The sequence below is a fragment of the Erythrolamprus reginae genome, chromosome 2 (genome assembly GCF_031021105.1).
Source record: "Erythrolamprus reginae isolate rEryReg1 chromosome 2, rEryReg1.hap1, whole genome shotgun sequence".
In the NCBI taxonomy this organism is placed as follows: domain Eukaryota; kingdom Metazoa; phylum Chordata; class Lepidosauria; order Squamata; family Dipsadidae; genus Erythrolamprus; species Erythrolamprus reginae.
The window spans coordinates 257,103,604-257,118,891 of NC_091951.1; the positions used below are offsets into that span (position 1 = coordinate 257,103,604).

Below are 15,288 nucleotides of genomic sequence, written 5' to 3' on the forward strand. Positions count from 1 at the left end.
ATGACCTTTGAATTGACATGTTTCCTGCAGAGTTGCTCCCTTTCTTTTCTGCTATCAGGGGGAATTGATGACTTCTTGCAGATGATTACTTCTTTGTCCTTTTTATGGCTTTATCAGCCACCGTTTCATGATGGCTTTAGGCAATGACAACAGTGCTAGTCAGGATGTTAGGTTTTTAAGGAGCTTTAGAGAATGTGAAAGCATAAAATGGCAAAACTTAGTAACTGTTCTTATTGTACACTGTGATGTTGAAGATGAAAAATACAAAATTTTTAAAAAAAGTGATTCAAAGAGAGAAATTAAGAACCTGGAAATAAATTTCACCATTTTAGTTGAAAGTATAAATGCAGGTTCTCATTTTGATAAAATGAGAAAGATAATGAGAGAAATACCACCAGAGACTTTTATTACTATGTAAAATTACAGATGCAAAAAAGGAGGATAAAGCAACTCAACTAATTAAACATTTCTTAGGCCATTATAGCTGTGTCATTATCATGTAGCATACATCTGTGGAGATTTCAAGCACTGAAGAAAAAACTCAGGCTGATAACACTTCTTTTCAGAGTCAGATAACTTCTCATTCTTGAGGAAAAGAAGAAATGATTTTTCTAAAAAATACTTTTGCCTCACTCCCTCAGGTCAATTCTTCTTTCACTTGGAATTGTTGGCCTTTGACAAAAAAAAGATGAGTATACCAGAACGTAATTTCTGATCTTTGAACTAGGCTTATTCAGTGGGGAACGTGATCTCTCACTGAAGAGCTTCTGATTAGTTGAACAATATATTAAATAAGTATGGACTATTATCCTGTAGCAAGGCAAAAGAATTTCCCATTCCTTAATCCTATTGATTTCCATTCATTTGTTCTTTCACACTTCTCATTTGTTTCTGGCAGTATAATATTTGGTTGCTTTTCTTAGGTGGTAGAAAATTAAACATTGCATCTCGTAGATACAAGTTGAATATTTGATTATTATGTTGACAACTATTTCTCAGAAGGCAATATTGATGGCTAGATTTTTCAGAGGTTTCTGATTTTGAACTTTTGCTTTATAACTTTAGTAGCTATAATTCGCCCTGCACTCTGCCTATCCTGCTTTACTACTCACTCTATAGTGTCAGTTCATGAATGAACAAATCATGTTGGGAATGTATACCTAAAGTATATAATCACAACAGGGTCATCAGAGCATGAAGGTCATTCCAGCTGCCCAGTTAAAGCATGTAGGCAGCTATATTGGGCAGCAGTAATATAGGAAGATGCTGACAATCCCTTTAGTAACAGGAGAAGGCAATGGAAAATGACTCCTGTATTTTAACAAAGCTCCCTCCTTCACATATGCACATGATGCCTAAGATAAAGTGATTGATGATACAGCACCAGATGATGAGCCCTTAAGGCCAGATGCACTTAACGTGCTATTGAGGAAAAACTCAGTGGTGTTTATGACATAGTTAGATTAAAGCCTTCAGGATGTCTAGTTGCTGATGTTGCCATGCAGACAAAATAAAATAAAATCCCAAACAGCAAAAATAGAATGACAGTGGGAATATAGAATGTAAAAAACACAAACATAGGAAAACCAACACCGTGAAAGGTAAAATAAAATGACTACAAATTGACATTTTAGGCATCAGCAAATGGAAATTGATTGGGATTGAATACTTTTAGTCAGAGCATCATACTATTTACTACTCAAGACATGAGAAATAAGGAAAAACATTGCTTTCAGTTAGCCATTCCTAACCATAGTGTGGTTGCAGTTCAATTCACGACCTAGTACTATCAATTAGACTTTCTGAAAAACCCTTTAATATGACAATTGTAAGGTTTATCCTCCTTTATCCCTTTATGACCACATTCAATTTCAAATTGCCCAAACAGATTAGTAGTGTATCAATGAAGGCCTTGAAAAAAATATCAAAATGCTGGGGTATGTACGTCCACAAGACGTGGCTTTACATGTGATACTGTATAGAAGTGAAAGTTGGACTTTGAAGAAATAGACTAGGAAAAGTATTCATGGTTTTCAATTTTGAAATATTCACAGTTTTGAACTTTGGAGAAGATTCTTGAGACCACTGTAGATCACAGGTGTCAAACTCATCAAGGGATATTTTTTGCCTTTGTGAGTGGGTGCGGTATAGCCCGTGGGTTGCCAGTGTGACACCCCTGCTGTAGAGAGTCAAGAAAACTGACAAATGAATCATCAAAAATACCAACCCACAATTATTCCTCAAGATGTAAGGGACCAGGTTCAAATGATCAGACTAGACCTATTATGTGAAGCTTTTCTCTAGAAAAGTCTGCAATACTGTTAACGGTAAAACGAAAGAGAAGACGAGGATATCTGTCAGGAAGGCACATGAACAATAGGTTGACCTTTGGAGGATTTGAAGGGCCAGATTGAGAAGGATCCCTTTGGAGCAGGGGTCTCCAACCTTGGGAACTTTAAGTCTGAGGGACTTCAACTCCCAGAATTCTCCAGCCAGCTTTGCTGGCTGGAGAATTCTGGAAGTTGAAGTCCTTCAGGCTTAAAGTTCCCAAGGTTGGAGATCCCTGCTTTGGAGCATATCTATCTATGCAGTTGCTAAGGTTCCCTAACTATTTGATGGCATATAATCATATGTAACTAAGAAATAGAAAATTACAATCATAGCTATATTTCCTACACTGCAAGTATTGTTCTATGCCCAGTTTAAGTATGATACATTTAATATGGCAGCCTAATGCCTTCTTTATCTGATTTTCCTGGTTTTGCTAAATCTGATACAAACCCAAGCACGCACGCGCACACAGATAATATTCTATATTATATATAGAATAAATATATCAGAAAGGTATATTGGTTGACAAAAAATAGTCTTAAAGTAATATTTTGTGAAACCAGAACTTGCAAATAGAGCTCTGTGCGGTTGAATAGGCATAACTGATTGTTTTCGTTTTGCCATTTTGATATTACTGATGAAATCATAATATTTATATACTACAGCTGTCTATTTATTTTTCTAATATCTGCAAAATTACTTGTGCAATGCTTTACTTTACTTTTTTTAAAAAAAGAAAATCTACTTCCTATTTTATGGGCAAGAGCATTTATTATACATTTCTCTTAGTGTTCAGTATTGATTTTTTTCTCCTCCAGATACCAGTTATATCATAAAAAGTCAAAGGAAGTATGTTTTTCTAAAGATTTTATTCCTAGCTAACACAAGACCCAACGCACATACGCACACAATGAAAGTTATGGCATTTCCTTCAGAAAAGATTTAAAACCAGAATAGTTTTTTTTAAAGCTTTCTCACTCTACTTTTGACTTGAGAGAGAGAAAAAAGTTGTCTTGCTTTAAGTTGTTTGGAACTGCTGTAGATTAATTTCAGTAATATGTATTCTGCTGCTCAGTCTTTGGACTGACTTTGATGTGAATGGAAAGTAATTGGTATAAAGATCAAATACAGAATATTAACTTGTGTGTGTGTGGTGTGTGTGTGAAAAGTTTTTATTTCTCTGTCCCATTTTCCAAAAGAAGTACCGTATTTTCCGGCGTATAAGACGACTTTTTAACCCCTGAAAATCTATTCCAAAGTGGGGGGTCGTCTTATAGGCCGGATACTGCGCCCATTCCACAGCCGCGGGCGGGAGGAGGCCGGGAGCGGGATTGAGGGGGGGGGGGAGCGGACCCGCGCTCACTTTCGGCTCCGGGGAAAGGAAAAAGCGCTGCTGTTGCTGCTGTCGCTGCCGCCTGAGGCGGCGGCACTCGAATCTGGCGTGGTGGAAAATCTGGAGGCAGGCAAAGATTTTCCACCACGCCAGATTCGAGTGCCGCCGCCTCAGGCGGCAGCGACAGCAGCAACAGCAGCGCATTGATGAAGCCGGCGAGGGAGCTCCGGAATCGGTTGGCGCTCGCCCGACGCCTTGTTTTTTTATTTCCCCCTTTGGTTTCTCTTCACAGGCGGGAGTTCGGGAGGCAAGGGAGCGCTCGAGGAGACAGCGTCTTGCGGCATCGCTCAGCAACTTCTTTTTCCTTTCGGCGCCATAGCCACACGCAGTCCCCGGAGCCGAAAGTGAGCACGGGTCCGCTCCGCCCGCCCGGTTTGCAAGCGGTGGAGATCCCGGGCTGCTTGGCCGAGCGGGGCTTCCATTCAGGACGGGAGCAGGAGGGAGGGAGGGAAGGGAAACGCAGCCCTTTGCCTCAACCCGCGGGCTCCGGGGACTGCGGGTGGCTATGGCGCCGAAAGGAAAAAGAAGTTGCTGAGCGTCCCTTCGTCATAAACCCAACGGGAGGCGATGCCGCAAGACGCTGTCTCCTCGAGCGCTCCCTTGCCTCCCGAACTCCCGCCTCTGAAGAGAAACCAAAGGGGGAAATAAAAAAACAAGGCGTTGGGCGAGCGCCAACCGATTCCGGAGCTCCCTCGCCGGCTTCATCGAAGCGCTGCTATTGCTGGACGACGCCACTCCCGCCGCCGGCTTTGCTGGGGTGGAGCGCCACTCCCGGCGGCAGGAACTGCGGGGGGTAGCCGGCGTAACGAGCCCTTGCCACAGCTATCCGCCGCTTCTTTGTTCTCCGCCTTGCCTCCGCTACTCCCGCCGCCGCCTTTGCCTCTTGCCCGGCGGGGAGAGCAAAGGCGGCGGCGGGAATAGCGGAGGCGAGGCGGAGAAGAAAGAAGCGGCGGATAGCTGCAGCAAGAGCTTGTTAGCCGGAGCGTACGCCGGCTACCCCCCGCAGTTCCTGCCGCCGGGAAGCAGCCCCTTTACATTAGCGGTGGCTGCAACGGCACTGGCGATGCGGCCGCTAGCCGCTCCGAGCGGTGTGGGAACGCCCACCCCTCTCACAGTCCGGTCCCGGGCTGACAGTAAAGGGGCTGCTTCCCATCCTCCTGCCAGCTTGCTCAGAAGGAAACCTTCTGAGAAGGAGGATGGGAAGCAGCCCCTTTACTGTCATCCCGGGACCGGACTGTGAGAGGGGTGGGCGTTCCCACAGCGCTCGGAGCGGCTAGCGGCCGGATCGCCAGCGCCGCTGTAGCCACCGTTGTGGGAGGAGCCTCAGAAAGAAAATAAGAGAGAACAAGAGAGAGAGAGAACAAGAGAGAGGGAGAGAGGTGATTCTTGAAGCATATGGTAAAAAGCACCCAAATAATAAGAAACACCCCCCCCAGGCCACACCTGTGTTTGAAAAGAATAAAAGAGAAAAAAAAAACCAGCCCTCAACTGGTTTTGGAAATGGTTCGAGTGTGTATACACACACACACACACACACACACACACACACACGTAAGGGGGGGAGAGAGACAGGGATGGAAAAAGAGGAGAAGTGAGAGGGAGAAGGAATGAGGGAAAAAGGGAGGAAGAGAGAGAAATGAGAAACATGAGAGAGAAAAGGGGGAAAGACAGGAGAATAACCCAGAAATGAGACAGTGGTATAAATTTGAGGAGGGATGATTGATGATTGACTGTATTTATAAGGGGATGTTACATGGGATTGTATATATGAGGGGGTTATTTATGTGTGTGTGTGTGTGTGTGTGTGTGTGTGTATGTATGTATGTATGTATTTATTTATTTATTAGATTTGTGTAATTTTGGTTGGTGGTGTGCCCCAGGATTTTGTAAATGTAAAAAATGTGCTGCGGCTCAAAAAAGGTTGAAAATCACTGCTCTAGCAGGTGGTAAATCAGCACTCCTTTTAACTGACAAGGGAGCCATTTCCCAGACTTTGATCATTTCCCCAGGTATTTTTGTACCTACTTGACCAACATTATTAGTGGTTGCAAAATTGAATGTTAAACTGGATGCATTTATTTCTGCCTGTTTGTATTTGTTCTTATGTTTAACCATTGAAAATGTACTTTTCCTCCAAAAAGAATCATCTTTCCATATTTCTTAGGCAACATTTTAAAATAACTTTAAAAGCTGAGGTCATATTATTCACCCTGCTCTGTATCATAGCACACTGCACAGTACTGAAAATTGGCAGGGTCACTAATTAAACCCGACAAGTTAAAATCTGTTTAAGTGACATTGCAAGAGGATAAAGACAGAAAGTGCGGAAAGAGGAAAAAATGGATGGGCTGTTTGGATTGCCATATCATGATATCACATACAGATTCTCATTCCATAATAGATTCTCACATAGGTGTCAGCATGCTGCATGTTAGACTGAAAGATACCTGCAGAATAGATGGTAGGAGAAAGAAAAATAGCCAGGTTCACCTTTTTGTGTTGACAAATTATGATGAGTTATAATAATAAACTTAATTGTGGTGAGGAGAAATATGAGAGGTAGACAAGACAGATAGACAGAGACATATGGAGAGATAGACAGAAGAGTGCTCCCACTTGGCTCTCTCTCTCTAAATAATTCATTCATAATTTTAACAATAAGATCTTCATCATTAGTAATTAAAATATTGTGTTATCATGTTCAGAAATGATTTTTTTCTCAATGCAAGTACATCATAGACCTAGACTCAGTCAGGTCTATGATGTACAGAAGAGGGGTAGTCTTATACGGCGAGTATATCTCAAATTCTATATTTTAACTGGAAAAGTTAGGGGGTCGTCTTATACGCCCAGTCGTCTTATACGCCGGAAAATACGGTATTCATGTTGCCAACTCATATATTACTATTGCCAAACTGGAATAGTTAGGATAGCAACTCTGTTATAGAAGCTTTGGTTTCTGAAAGATTCACAATGAACAGACTAGCACACGTGGGAAAACATCCAAACCACAGCTGTCTTTAGCAGGCCTTTTTTTAAAGGCTGTGCTTAGCAAGCCTTTTTTAAAAATTATGTAATATTACAAGCAACTTTCCAATTGCACTATGGGTAATTTGACAAGACCCTAGTAATAGCAAGAGCACTTAGACTTATATACAGTGCTTTACAGCCCTCTCTCTCTCCTTATTTATTTATTTATTTATTTATTTAATCAAGCATGTATTAGATAACAGATATAAGTATAAATATGATTAGAAATACATGAAATAGATAAGAATAAAAGGGAATATTAGGACAGGGACTGTATGCAAAAGGTGCCCTTATGCATGCCCTTTAAAGACCTCTTAGGAATGGGGTGCGGTCGACAGTAGACAGTCTAAGGTTAAATTTTGGGGGGGTTCGGGAAGAAACCCCAATGTCAGGTAGTTAATTACATAGCAATACTGTTCCTTTGTAGAAGAGTAAAATTGATTTTCAGATTTCTAGATCAGAGTCCAGATTGTTTTAGCAATTTTTCCATCAATCTAATCTAGAGAATTGGCAATATGGTGCCTTGGTGTAGCCCATACAGATCTACATTCCCCAAGGTACATAAAAGTCCTGCTACTTCCTTGATAAGTAATAGCAGCCTCTAAGCTGGGGAAGTAGGTCAATGGAGGAACATTGATCCTGACATGATTATTTTGCCAGTTCTTTTAAGTACAGTGATACCTTGTCTTACAAACGTAATTGGTTCCGGGATGAGGTTCTTAAGGTGAAAAGTTTGTAAGACGAAACAATATTTCCCATAGGAATCAATGGAAAAGCGATTAATGCGTGTAAGCCCAAAATTCACCCCTTTTGCCAGCCGAAGTGCCCGTTTCTGCGCTGCTGGGATTCCCCTGAGGTTCCCCTCCATAGGAAACCCCACCTCCGGACTTCTGTGTTTTTGTGATGCTGCAGGGGAATCCCAGCAGGGGAATCCCAGCATTGCAAAAATGGGTGCTTCGCTGGCAACAGAAGTCCGGATTTGGAGTTTTCCAGTGAAATCGCAGCATTGCAAAAACACTGAAGTCCTCGAAACCCCACCTCCAGACCTCTGTGTTTTTGCAATGCTGCGATTTCACTGGGGCTCCCCTTGCTGGGAAACCCCACCTCCGGACTTCCGTTGCCAGCGAAGCACCCATTTTTGCACTGCTGGGATTCCCCTGCTGGGATTCCCCTGCAGCATCACAAAAACATGGAAGTCCAGAGGTGGGGTTTCCCATAGAGGGGAGCCTCAGGGGAATTCCAGCAGCGCAAAAACGGGTGCTTCGCTGACAACGGAAGGTCCGGAGGCGGGGCATCTCATCGGCGGCGGTGGGTTTGTAAGGTGAAAATTGTTTGTAAGAAGAGGCAAAAAAATCTTAAACCCCAGGTTTGTATCTCGAAAAGTTTGTATGATGAGGCGTTTGTAAGACGAGGTATCACTGTATTATCAATTAAGTATTGCAATTCATTATTTGTTCTTTGACCAAGTTGAACAGATGGCCACAGCCAGTCAAACAGGGTACATTGAGAAAAGATAAGCCAGCTTGGATCTTTGAGTAGTAAGTCATCAGGAAACCACTGTCCCAGAAAGAAAAATCAGAATAGAATGATTTAAAAGTGACTTAAGACAAAAAGTTAGAAATATTATAATATTTATAGCAAAGTTATGAAAGTGTTTATGTACTTTATAAAACTGTTTAAACCTGCTGAAGTCAATTGTAAGTAAAAAAAAAGTTTCATATAATATCTAATTACAGTATGTCAAAAAAGGTGAAAACAACTTCTAAAAGTGTTTAAATAACTTCGTTTTAACAAATTCATAGCAGAAACTATGATGTTTAACCATAATAGCTATGAATAGAATCATGAGACCTTGAATGTATCTTCATTAGTAGCTTCAAAAGGACATTTGGCTTTCTGTGTAGATGATATTGTTAATGCTGAACTAATTGGGGCTTTGACCTGATCCAGTAAAACATATTATTTCTTTGTCTATTTTACTGCTTATGAAACCTGTCATTGTACTGTTTTGTAGTATTAAATTGCTCTGTTAATGGTCAATAACAATAATACTTAGACTTATATACCACTGTATAGTGCTTCACAGCCCTCTCTAAGCAGTTTACAGAGTCACCATATTGCCCCCATTAATTTGCATTTTACTCACCTGGGAAGGATGGAAGGCTGAGTCAACCTTGAGCCTGGTGAGATTCAAATTGCCAAATTGCAGGTGGCCTGCAGTAATTGCACTCTAACCACTGCATCACCACTAATAGATAGCTTCAAAGTATAAATGACTTTACATTCGTAGTACCTGATGACCAAATATCATACAAATATATATATTCTTTTATTATCAAAGTATAGTAATGTCAGAATACTTATTTCTTGTATTGTACATATCCTGATCAGCTTTCTTAAAATCCACACTCTAGAACAATGTTTTAAAACCTTGGCAACTTTTAAGACATGTGAATTTCAACTGCTGATTGGGGAATTCCAGGAGTTGAAATCCAAACATCTTAACCTTGCCGACATTGAGAACGTGAGTTTCTCTGTATTAAAAGATCCTCACAGCTGGTTTTGAACATCTCAGAGAATTTGGGACTTACATTTTTAGTACCTCAGTTATCTTGTTGCATTATTCTTAAACTTAATGGAAATGTCAAAGGTGGTATAACTTAAATAGATTTGCCCAAACAGGTGTCCTCAATTAGTACCAAAATTCCTATGTAACAGAAAGTTACATGGAGAAGGTTCAATTATAAAATGGGACTCTAGTATTTGTAGAAATCACTTCTAAAATTTTTGAGCCTTAGTGCATGGTTAGATTGGGCTAAGCCCACATTGCAGTTGTTTACATTTGTGTATCAGTCACAAGGCAATTTACAACAATTTAAATATGAACTGTAAAACATTAATATATTAAAACTATAGAACAGAATTAGGAACATATGCAGTCACTGTCAGCACCACAGGAAAACTGTCGCTGTAAATCTTAATAAGAAGATATATTAGAGGAGAGAGGCTTTCCAACAAATTATTTTGCACTATGCTGTTTAGGGCTTTGTAAATCAATACCAATAACTGACTAGTGCAAGTAACCAAGTACAGATATAACATATTTCTGTATTACCTAATGCTTTGGGACAGAGGTAGGCTGCTAAGGTGGAACAGTGATGCGTGCTTGCTCCCGTGGCTCTGAGTGCTAGCAGAATCCAGTGCAATTCTGCTACTGCACCTGTGCAGGGACCAGAATTGCAGGTGTGTCTGTGTTTTGATGCATTTTTTTGCTTCCACGCACATGATGTAGCTCTAAAAAGGAACCTTTTTTCCCTTGGGTGTCGAAAGCGTGTGTGTTATCATGTATGCGTGAGTGCCTGAGGATGGTGAAAATGGCCTCCCCTGCCCCCCCCCCCGGAGGCCCTCTGGAGGCCTGAAACAGCCCATTCCCCAAACTCTTGTGGGCCTAGTAGGCCCATTTTTTGCCCTCCCTAGGCTGCAGAGGCAAAATTGCTCTCCCCCATCCCCCATGGAGATGCTCCAGAAGCTGAAAATGCCCTCCCAGAGCCTCCGGGTGAACTGAAAATCAACTTGCTGGCACGCACATGCGCATTGGAGCTGAGCTAGGGTAATGGCTTGTGTGTCAGCAGATTTGACTTCATGTGCCACCTGTGATTCACCATCACTGCTCTAAGCTATCTAAGCCTGAAATTTCAAGTCTGGTGGAATAAGGTATTCTGTTGCGAGTAGAGGAGTGAGGGACTCTTCTTATGAAATATTTCTGGACTCTCTCAATTGTATTAATATCTGATATGCAGTGCAGGTTCCAGACTGGTGAGCTGTATTCGAGAATTAGTCTAGCAAATATTTTGTAATAGTCCAGACAGGAGGTGACTAGGCCATGGTGACTATGAACGGAGATTGTTGGTCCAAGAAAGGACGTAACTGGTGCACAGATGGACATTGCACAAAATCCTGACTACCACTGCATTACTCGTTGAGGAGGAGTTGGTGAATCCAGGAGAACTTCCAGATTATGCACCAGGTCTTCTAAATGAAAGATCTGGCCATCAAAAGTGCTATTGCTAATATGTTGTAAGCTGCCCTGAGTCTAAGGAGAAGGGCGGCATAAAATCAGATAAATAAATAAACACCACCTTTGTCTCCTAAGGATTCAAATTTAATTTATTAGCTTTCATAAAGTCAAAATAACCAAGCAAATAAGAATGCCGTAATTATTATGAAGGAAACCTAAATTGAGATCTAAACCTCACTGAATGTCTTTACATAGATATATTGAATATGTATACTACTGTACTGATAACTATTTTCGTATTTTTGTTACAGTACATTAAGTAATTTTAAGAGTACCTTTAAACTGCACTTTAGAAATTAAATTTACTTCTAAAATAATAAACAGTAGTCAGTCCCAGAGGCTTCCCACATCAACTTTCATTTTGAAATGCAGACGCGTCCTTATGATATAAAACCTTATGACATTTTAATTAGGAAAATAGATCATGCAATTCCATACGATGGAATAAATTTTCCAAGCACTGCTGCTTTGGACTACTGCATGTTCTTGTAAATTGGAATAAAAATGCATTAAAACTCGTCTAAATTAAATCAGTCTTAAGGTAGGGAGAGGGCCAGAAAGAGAGAAACTTGTTTTTAATTTATAGGTGACCTTTCGTATACTTTAAATCTGGGCAAGGGAATATTTGTGTGCAGAAGGAACTGCAAGGCAGTGAAAAGCAGCTCTTCCTTTTTGGCGAGCCTTCTGAATTTGTTCATTTTCTGTTGCAGGCAAAGGAGAAGACAGCGATATTCTCAGCATCAATGCAGATGCATACGACAGCGACATCGAAGGACCATGCAACGAAGAAGATAATCCAGATGTGCCAGAACGGACAGTTGGAAGCGGAGACGGTCAGATAGATGACCTTCAGAAAGACATTGAGAAAAGCGTCAACGAAATCCTGGGGCTTGCTGAATCCTCCCCAAAGGATCCCAAGGCAGCAGCTTTAGCAGTTCCTCCAGCAGATGATGTTCAGCCATCGACACAACAGCTGGAACTCCTGGAGCTTGAGATGCGAGCGAGGGCTATTAAGGCCCTTATGAAAGCTGGAGATGTAAAAAAATAGCCGCAGGGCTGTTTCATTTGTTAGATAGTTGGATTTGCTCTGATGAGTGTAGGGTCAGCTTTCCACTCTACGGTCTATTTGGACTAGTTTTGACATTCCTCATTCAAGCCCTTTGGGTATTCATAGCCGAAATAGTTGGCAGTGGTTTATCAGGGCCGTCAGTCTGTTTCTGTGACTTATGTAAATAGATTGGTTTGATGCTGGGTTTCCCCCCCCCTCCCCCCTCAGCTGTCCTTTCCCCCCAGTTTGGGTTAGATTATTTTCCAACATTGGAAACCAGAGTGAGAGGCAGTATGGATGCAGCTAAGCCCTGTTGTTCTACCGACCAGAATAATCCCAGGATTAGCTCTAGCTTTTGAGGAGCTGAAGCTTTCGTTGCTTTTAGGTAGCAGCTAAAATTTCAGGGAAGTAAAACATAGAAGCATCACGCATTTAAGAGTGTGCAGACCACAATAATATCTTGCATCATCATCATCATTTATGATGCTTTGTGATTGATTTGGTGCCAGCAACCAATGTTCATAATTCTATGGTTTGAAATTAAATTTAATTCATGGCCCTCTTAATGGTGACCTTGGATACCTGGGTGCTATCTTATATTCTATACAGGCAGTCCTTAACTAATGACCACTTGTTTGGTGACTCTTTGAAATTACAATGGTGCTGAATGAGGGGGATCTGTAAGCAGTCAATGAGGTTGCAGTGATTTCAGCATCCCCGTGGTCATGTGATCATGATGCGGGTGCTCAAGCGCCTGGGTAAGTTGCAGTCACATGATTGCCATTTGCAACCTTTCCTGCCAGCTTCCCACAAGCAAAATCAGTGAGGAAGCCGGCAGTGAAGGTCACAAATAATTTTACAAGTTGCTCTTGCTGCTTTTTCTCCCGAGGAACCCCACTAGGGAGTATGAGATACCAGAGATTTTGTACTCCATAATGTTTCCTCAACCACTCCCTCCAGTGCCTACTCCTGGCTCCTGCCAGGTGTCCCACCACTCCCCAGTGCCCACCTGCAGTACCCGCCATACGCCTTACCTGGGACTCCTGCCTCTTCCCGTTGAATGACTCACATAGTCATTAAGGGTTACAAACAGGGGTGAGTTCCAACTTACCTCGCTGCCGGTTCGCTCCCTCCTGCACTGCATTGGTGCGCCATGTGGCATGGGCTTTGCGTGTATGCACATGCACATTTAAAAAAAACCTGTCCATCAAAAAAGCCAAAAAAAGATGGCAACCGCATGCACAGTGCCAGAACTCAGCTACTGCGCATGCTCAGAAGGAAAAATAAAATTTTAAAAAATTGGGAAAAAATTGGGGGGGAAATGTGATTTTTTAAAAAAATAGATGGCAGCACCCACCAATTTGGTTTGGTTACTTCAGGAGGCCGCTATTGGTTTGGGCAAACTGATCCAAACCAGGAAGAACCCACCCCCTGGTTACAAGGGCAACTGGGATTATTGGGATTGTCATCCTAAGTGATGTCACATGATGTCACACTTTTAGTGATGGCAATAGCAGTCCCAATTGCTGTCATAACCCTATAAAGCAACTTGGTGGCTGAGAGTAGATCAATATGTAAATTGCAGAATGTAAATTGATAGTTAAATATAAATCTTTGAGTATGGCTTAGATTGCATAATCAATATGATGAAAATAAAATTTGAAACTCAAAGGATGCTACAAAGGCATCTAACTGTTAGAACAAGTGGTACAGAAGTACTTAATTTATTGACCTGTAAGGTTCTTTTCTGTTCATTATCATTAATGTTTGGAATTTCCCTTTGACAAAGCAACATTAGATTTTACACTTAGTTTAAAGGGAGTTGTGTTTCTTTCTTAAACATTTTGCTATTGTGAACTATAGAGAAGAGTAAGGCCAGATGTGTAATGTTTAAAAAAAGGTGTGATTTTGTTTGAACATGCACATACATTGTAGTTCTTTGTTCAGGGTATGAAGCACAACAGTTTGAAAACACAGGTGGAAAATCAACATGTACAAATAACTGGCAATAAATTGATTTCTTAAGTGCAGATTCAGGACTTTTTTCCCCAATAAAAATGTTTGGATCTAGGGGGAATCTAAATTGGAGCAGGGCAGCACATGCCAAAAAGCTTTGCAGCATATAAAAGTATACCACACTCAATGTTTGGTAGTTGCTTGCTCTATGAAACTACAAAACAGAGAAGGAATGAAGACAAACTGATCAGGAAATAACTGATCAGTATATTATATTACTCTCCCATCTTCTTAAGCTTGGTTATTTTGCTTACATGGGAAAAATGAAGATAATGAAATCAGGTAAACATCATAAACTAGAATAAAGATACAAAGGTGAGTTTAAAAAATGAAATAGGTTTATTCCTCTTCTAGAATGTGTAGAGCAGCTGATAGAGGGAGAAATCTAGGAGAGGAATGAATAGAAATTGACCCTCTGATGTTTCATCAAATCCTGCCTTAATTTTCCAGAAATGATTAGGGAGCCAAATATCAGGGGCATTAGAAGCCACATTTATGGACTATAAGTTATAGGTAACATTGATTTTAATATTTGAAATTTAAAAAGTAGAAACCTCCCACGAGGAAATTTCAGCTAGTCCTTGTGAACAATGGAAGGAATCACATAGGCATATATGATTGGAATGGTTTCATAGAGATTAGAATTATGGGCTTTTTTCAGTTTTGGAAATATAAAATTGGTTTATATTTGTTTTCATGTAAGACTTGTTTGGAAAACAATGCATTCATTAAAAATGAAACCTACACAATTCAAACAGTTCGCTTCTCAGAAATATGAAGAATGAGTTTAGGACTTTTTCATTTTGTATTTGCTCAATATTAACATTATTTCGGTACTTAATCACCTGATTCATGTTTTTTTTTTAAATGAACCATCTAAATAATATTTAAGTCTTAAAACATTATTGTTAAGTACTTTTATTGCAGCATCTTTTATGGAACTGTATATTAAACAGTTCATTACTTTGTTTTTTCAAACAGTCATGTTTAGACTCAATGGTGTCTAAATGAATACAATGAGTGGGGAACCTTTTCCTCCTAGATCACAATGCTTCATACTTTTACATTTACTTTTACATTTTGTTTCTATATCACTGGAGAAAGCAATTTTGCTTGGAAGGGTTAGCTGTAAAAGGAAACTAGGCCGTCAAAGAACACGGTGGCTAGACTCCATCAAAGCTGACACCAGCCAAAGTATAAAAAATTGAAAGAACCCAAGATTGGAAAATGTGGAGAGACTTGGCCCATAGAGTCACCAAGTGTCGGACACAACTGTATGGATAACACCATCGTCGTTTGTTCCTATGAGGAAACAAACTGCTTTTTCCATCCCATAACCACCATCATTATGTGTAGTATTTTAAAGAGTATTGGAACTCAATTGGCTCCTAT

The 15,288-nt window shown here is 40.7% G+C and overlaps 1 protein-coding gene across 2 annotated transcripts in view; it reads left to right on the forward strand.

Annotated features, from left to right (window-relative positions):
* Positions 1-13,910, forward strand: part of CAAP1 (caspase activity and apoptosis inhibitor 1) — a 37,076-nt gene extending 23,166 nt beyond the window's left edge. For both annotated transcript variants that reach the window (XM_070742474.1, XM_070742475.1), the window contains exon 6: positions 11,543-13,910. In XM_070742474.1, coding sequence (XP_070598575.1) covers positions 11,543-11,880 — 338 coding nt within the window. In that variant the 3' untranslated portion in view covers positions 11,881-13,910. The remainder of the gene's footprint in view (positions 1-11,542) is intronic.
* Positions 13,911-15,288: the final 1,378 nt, after the last annotated feature.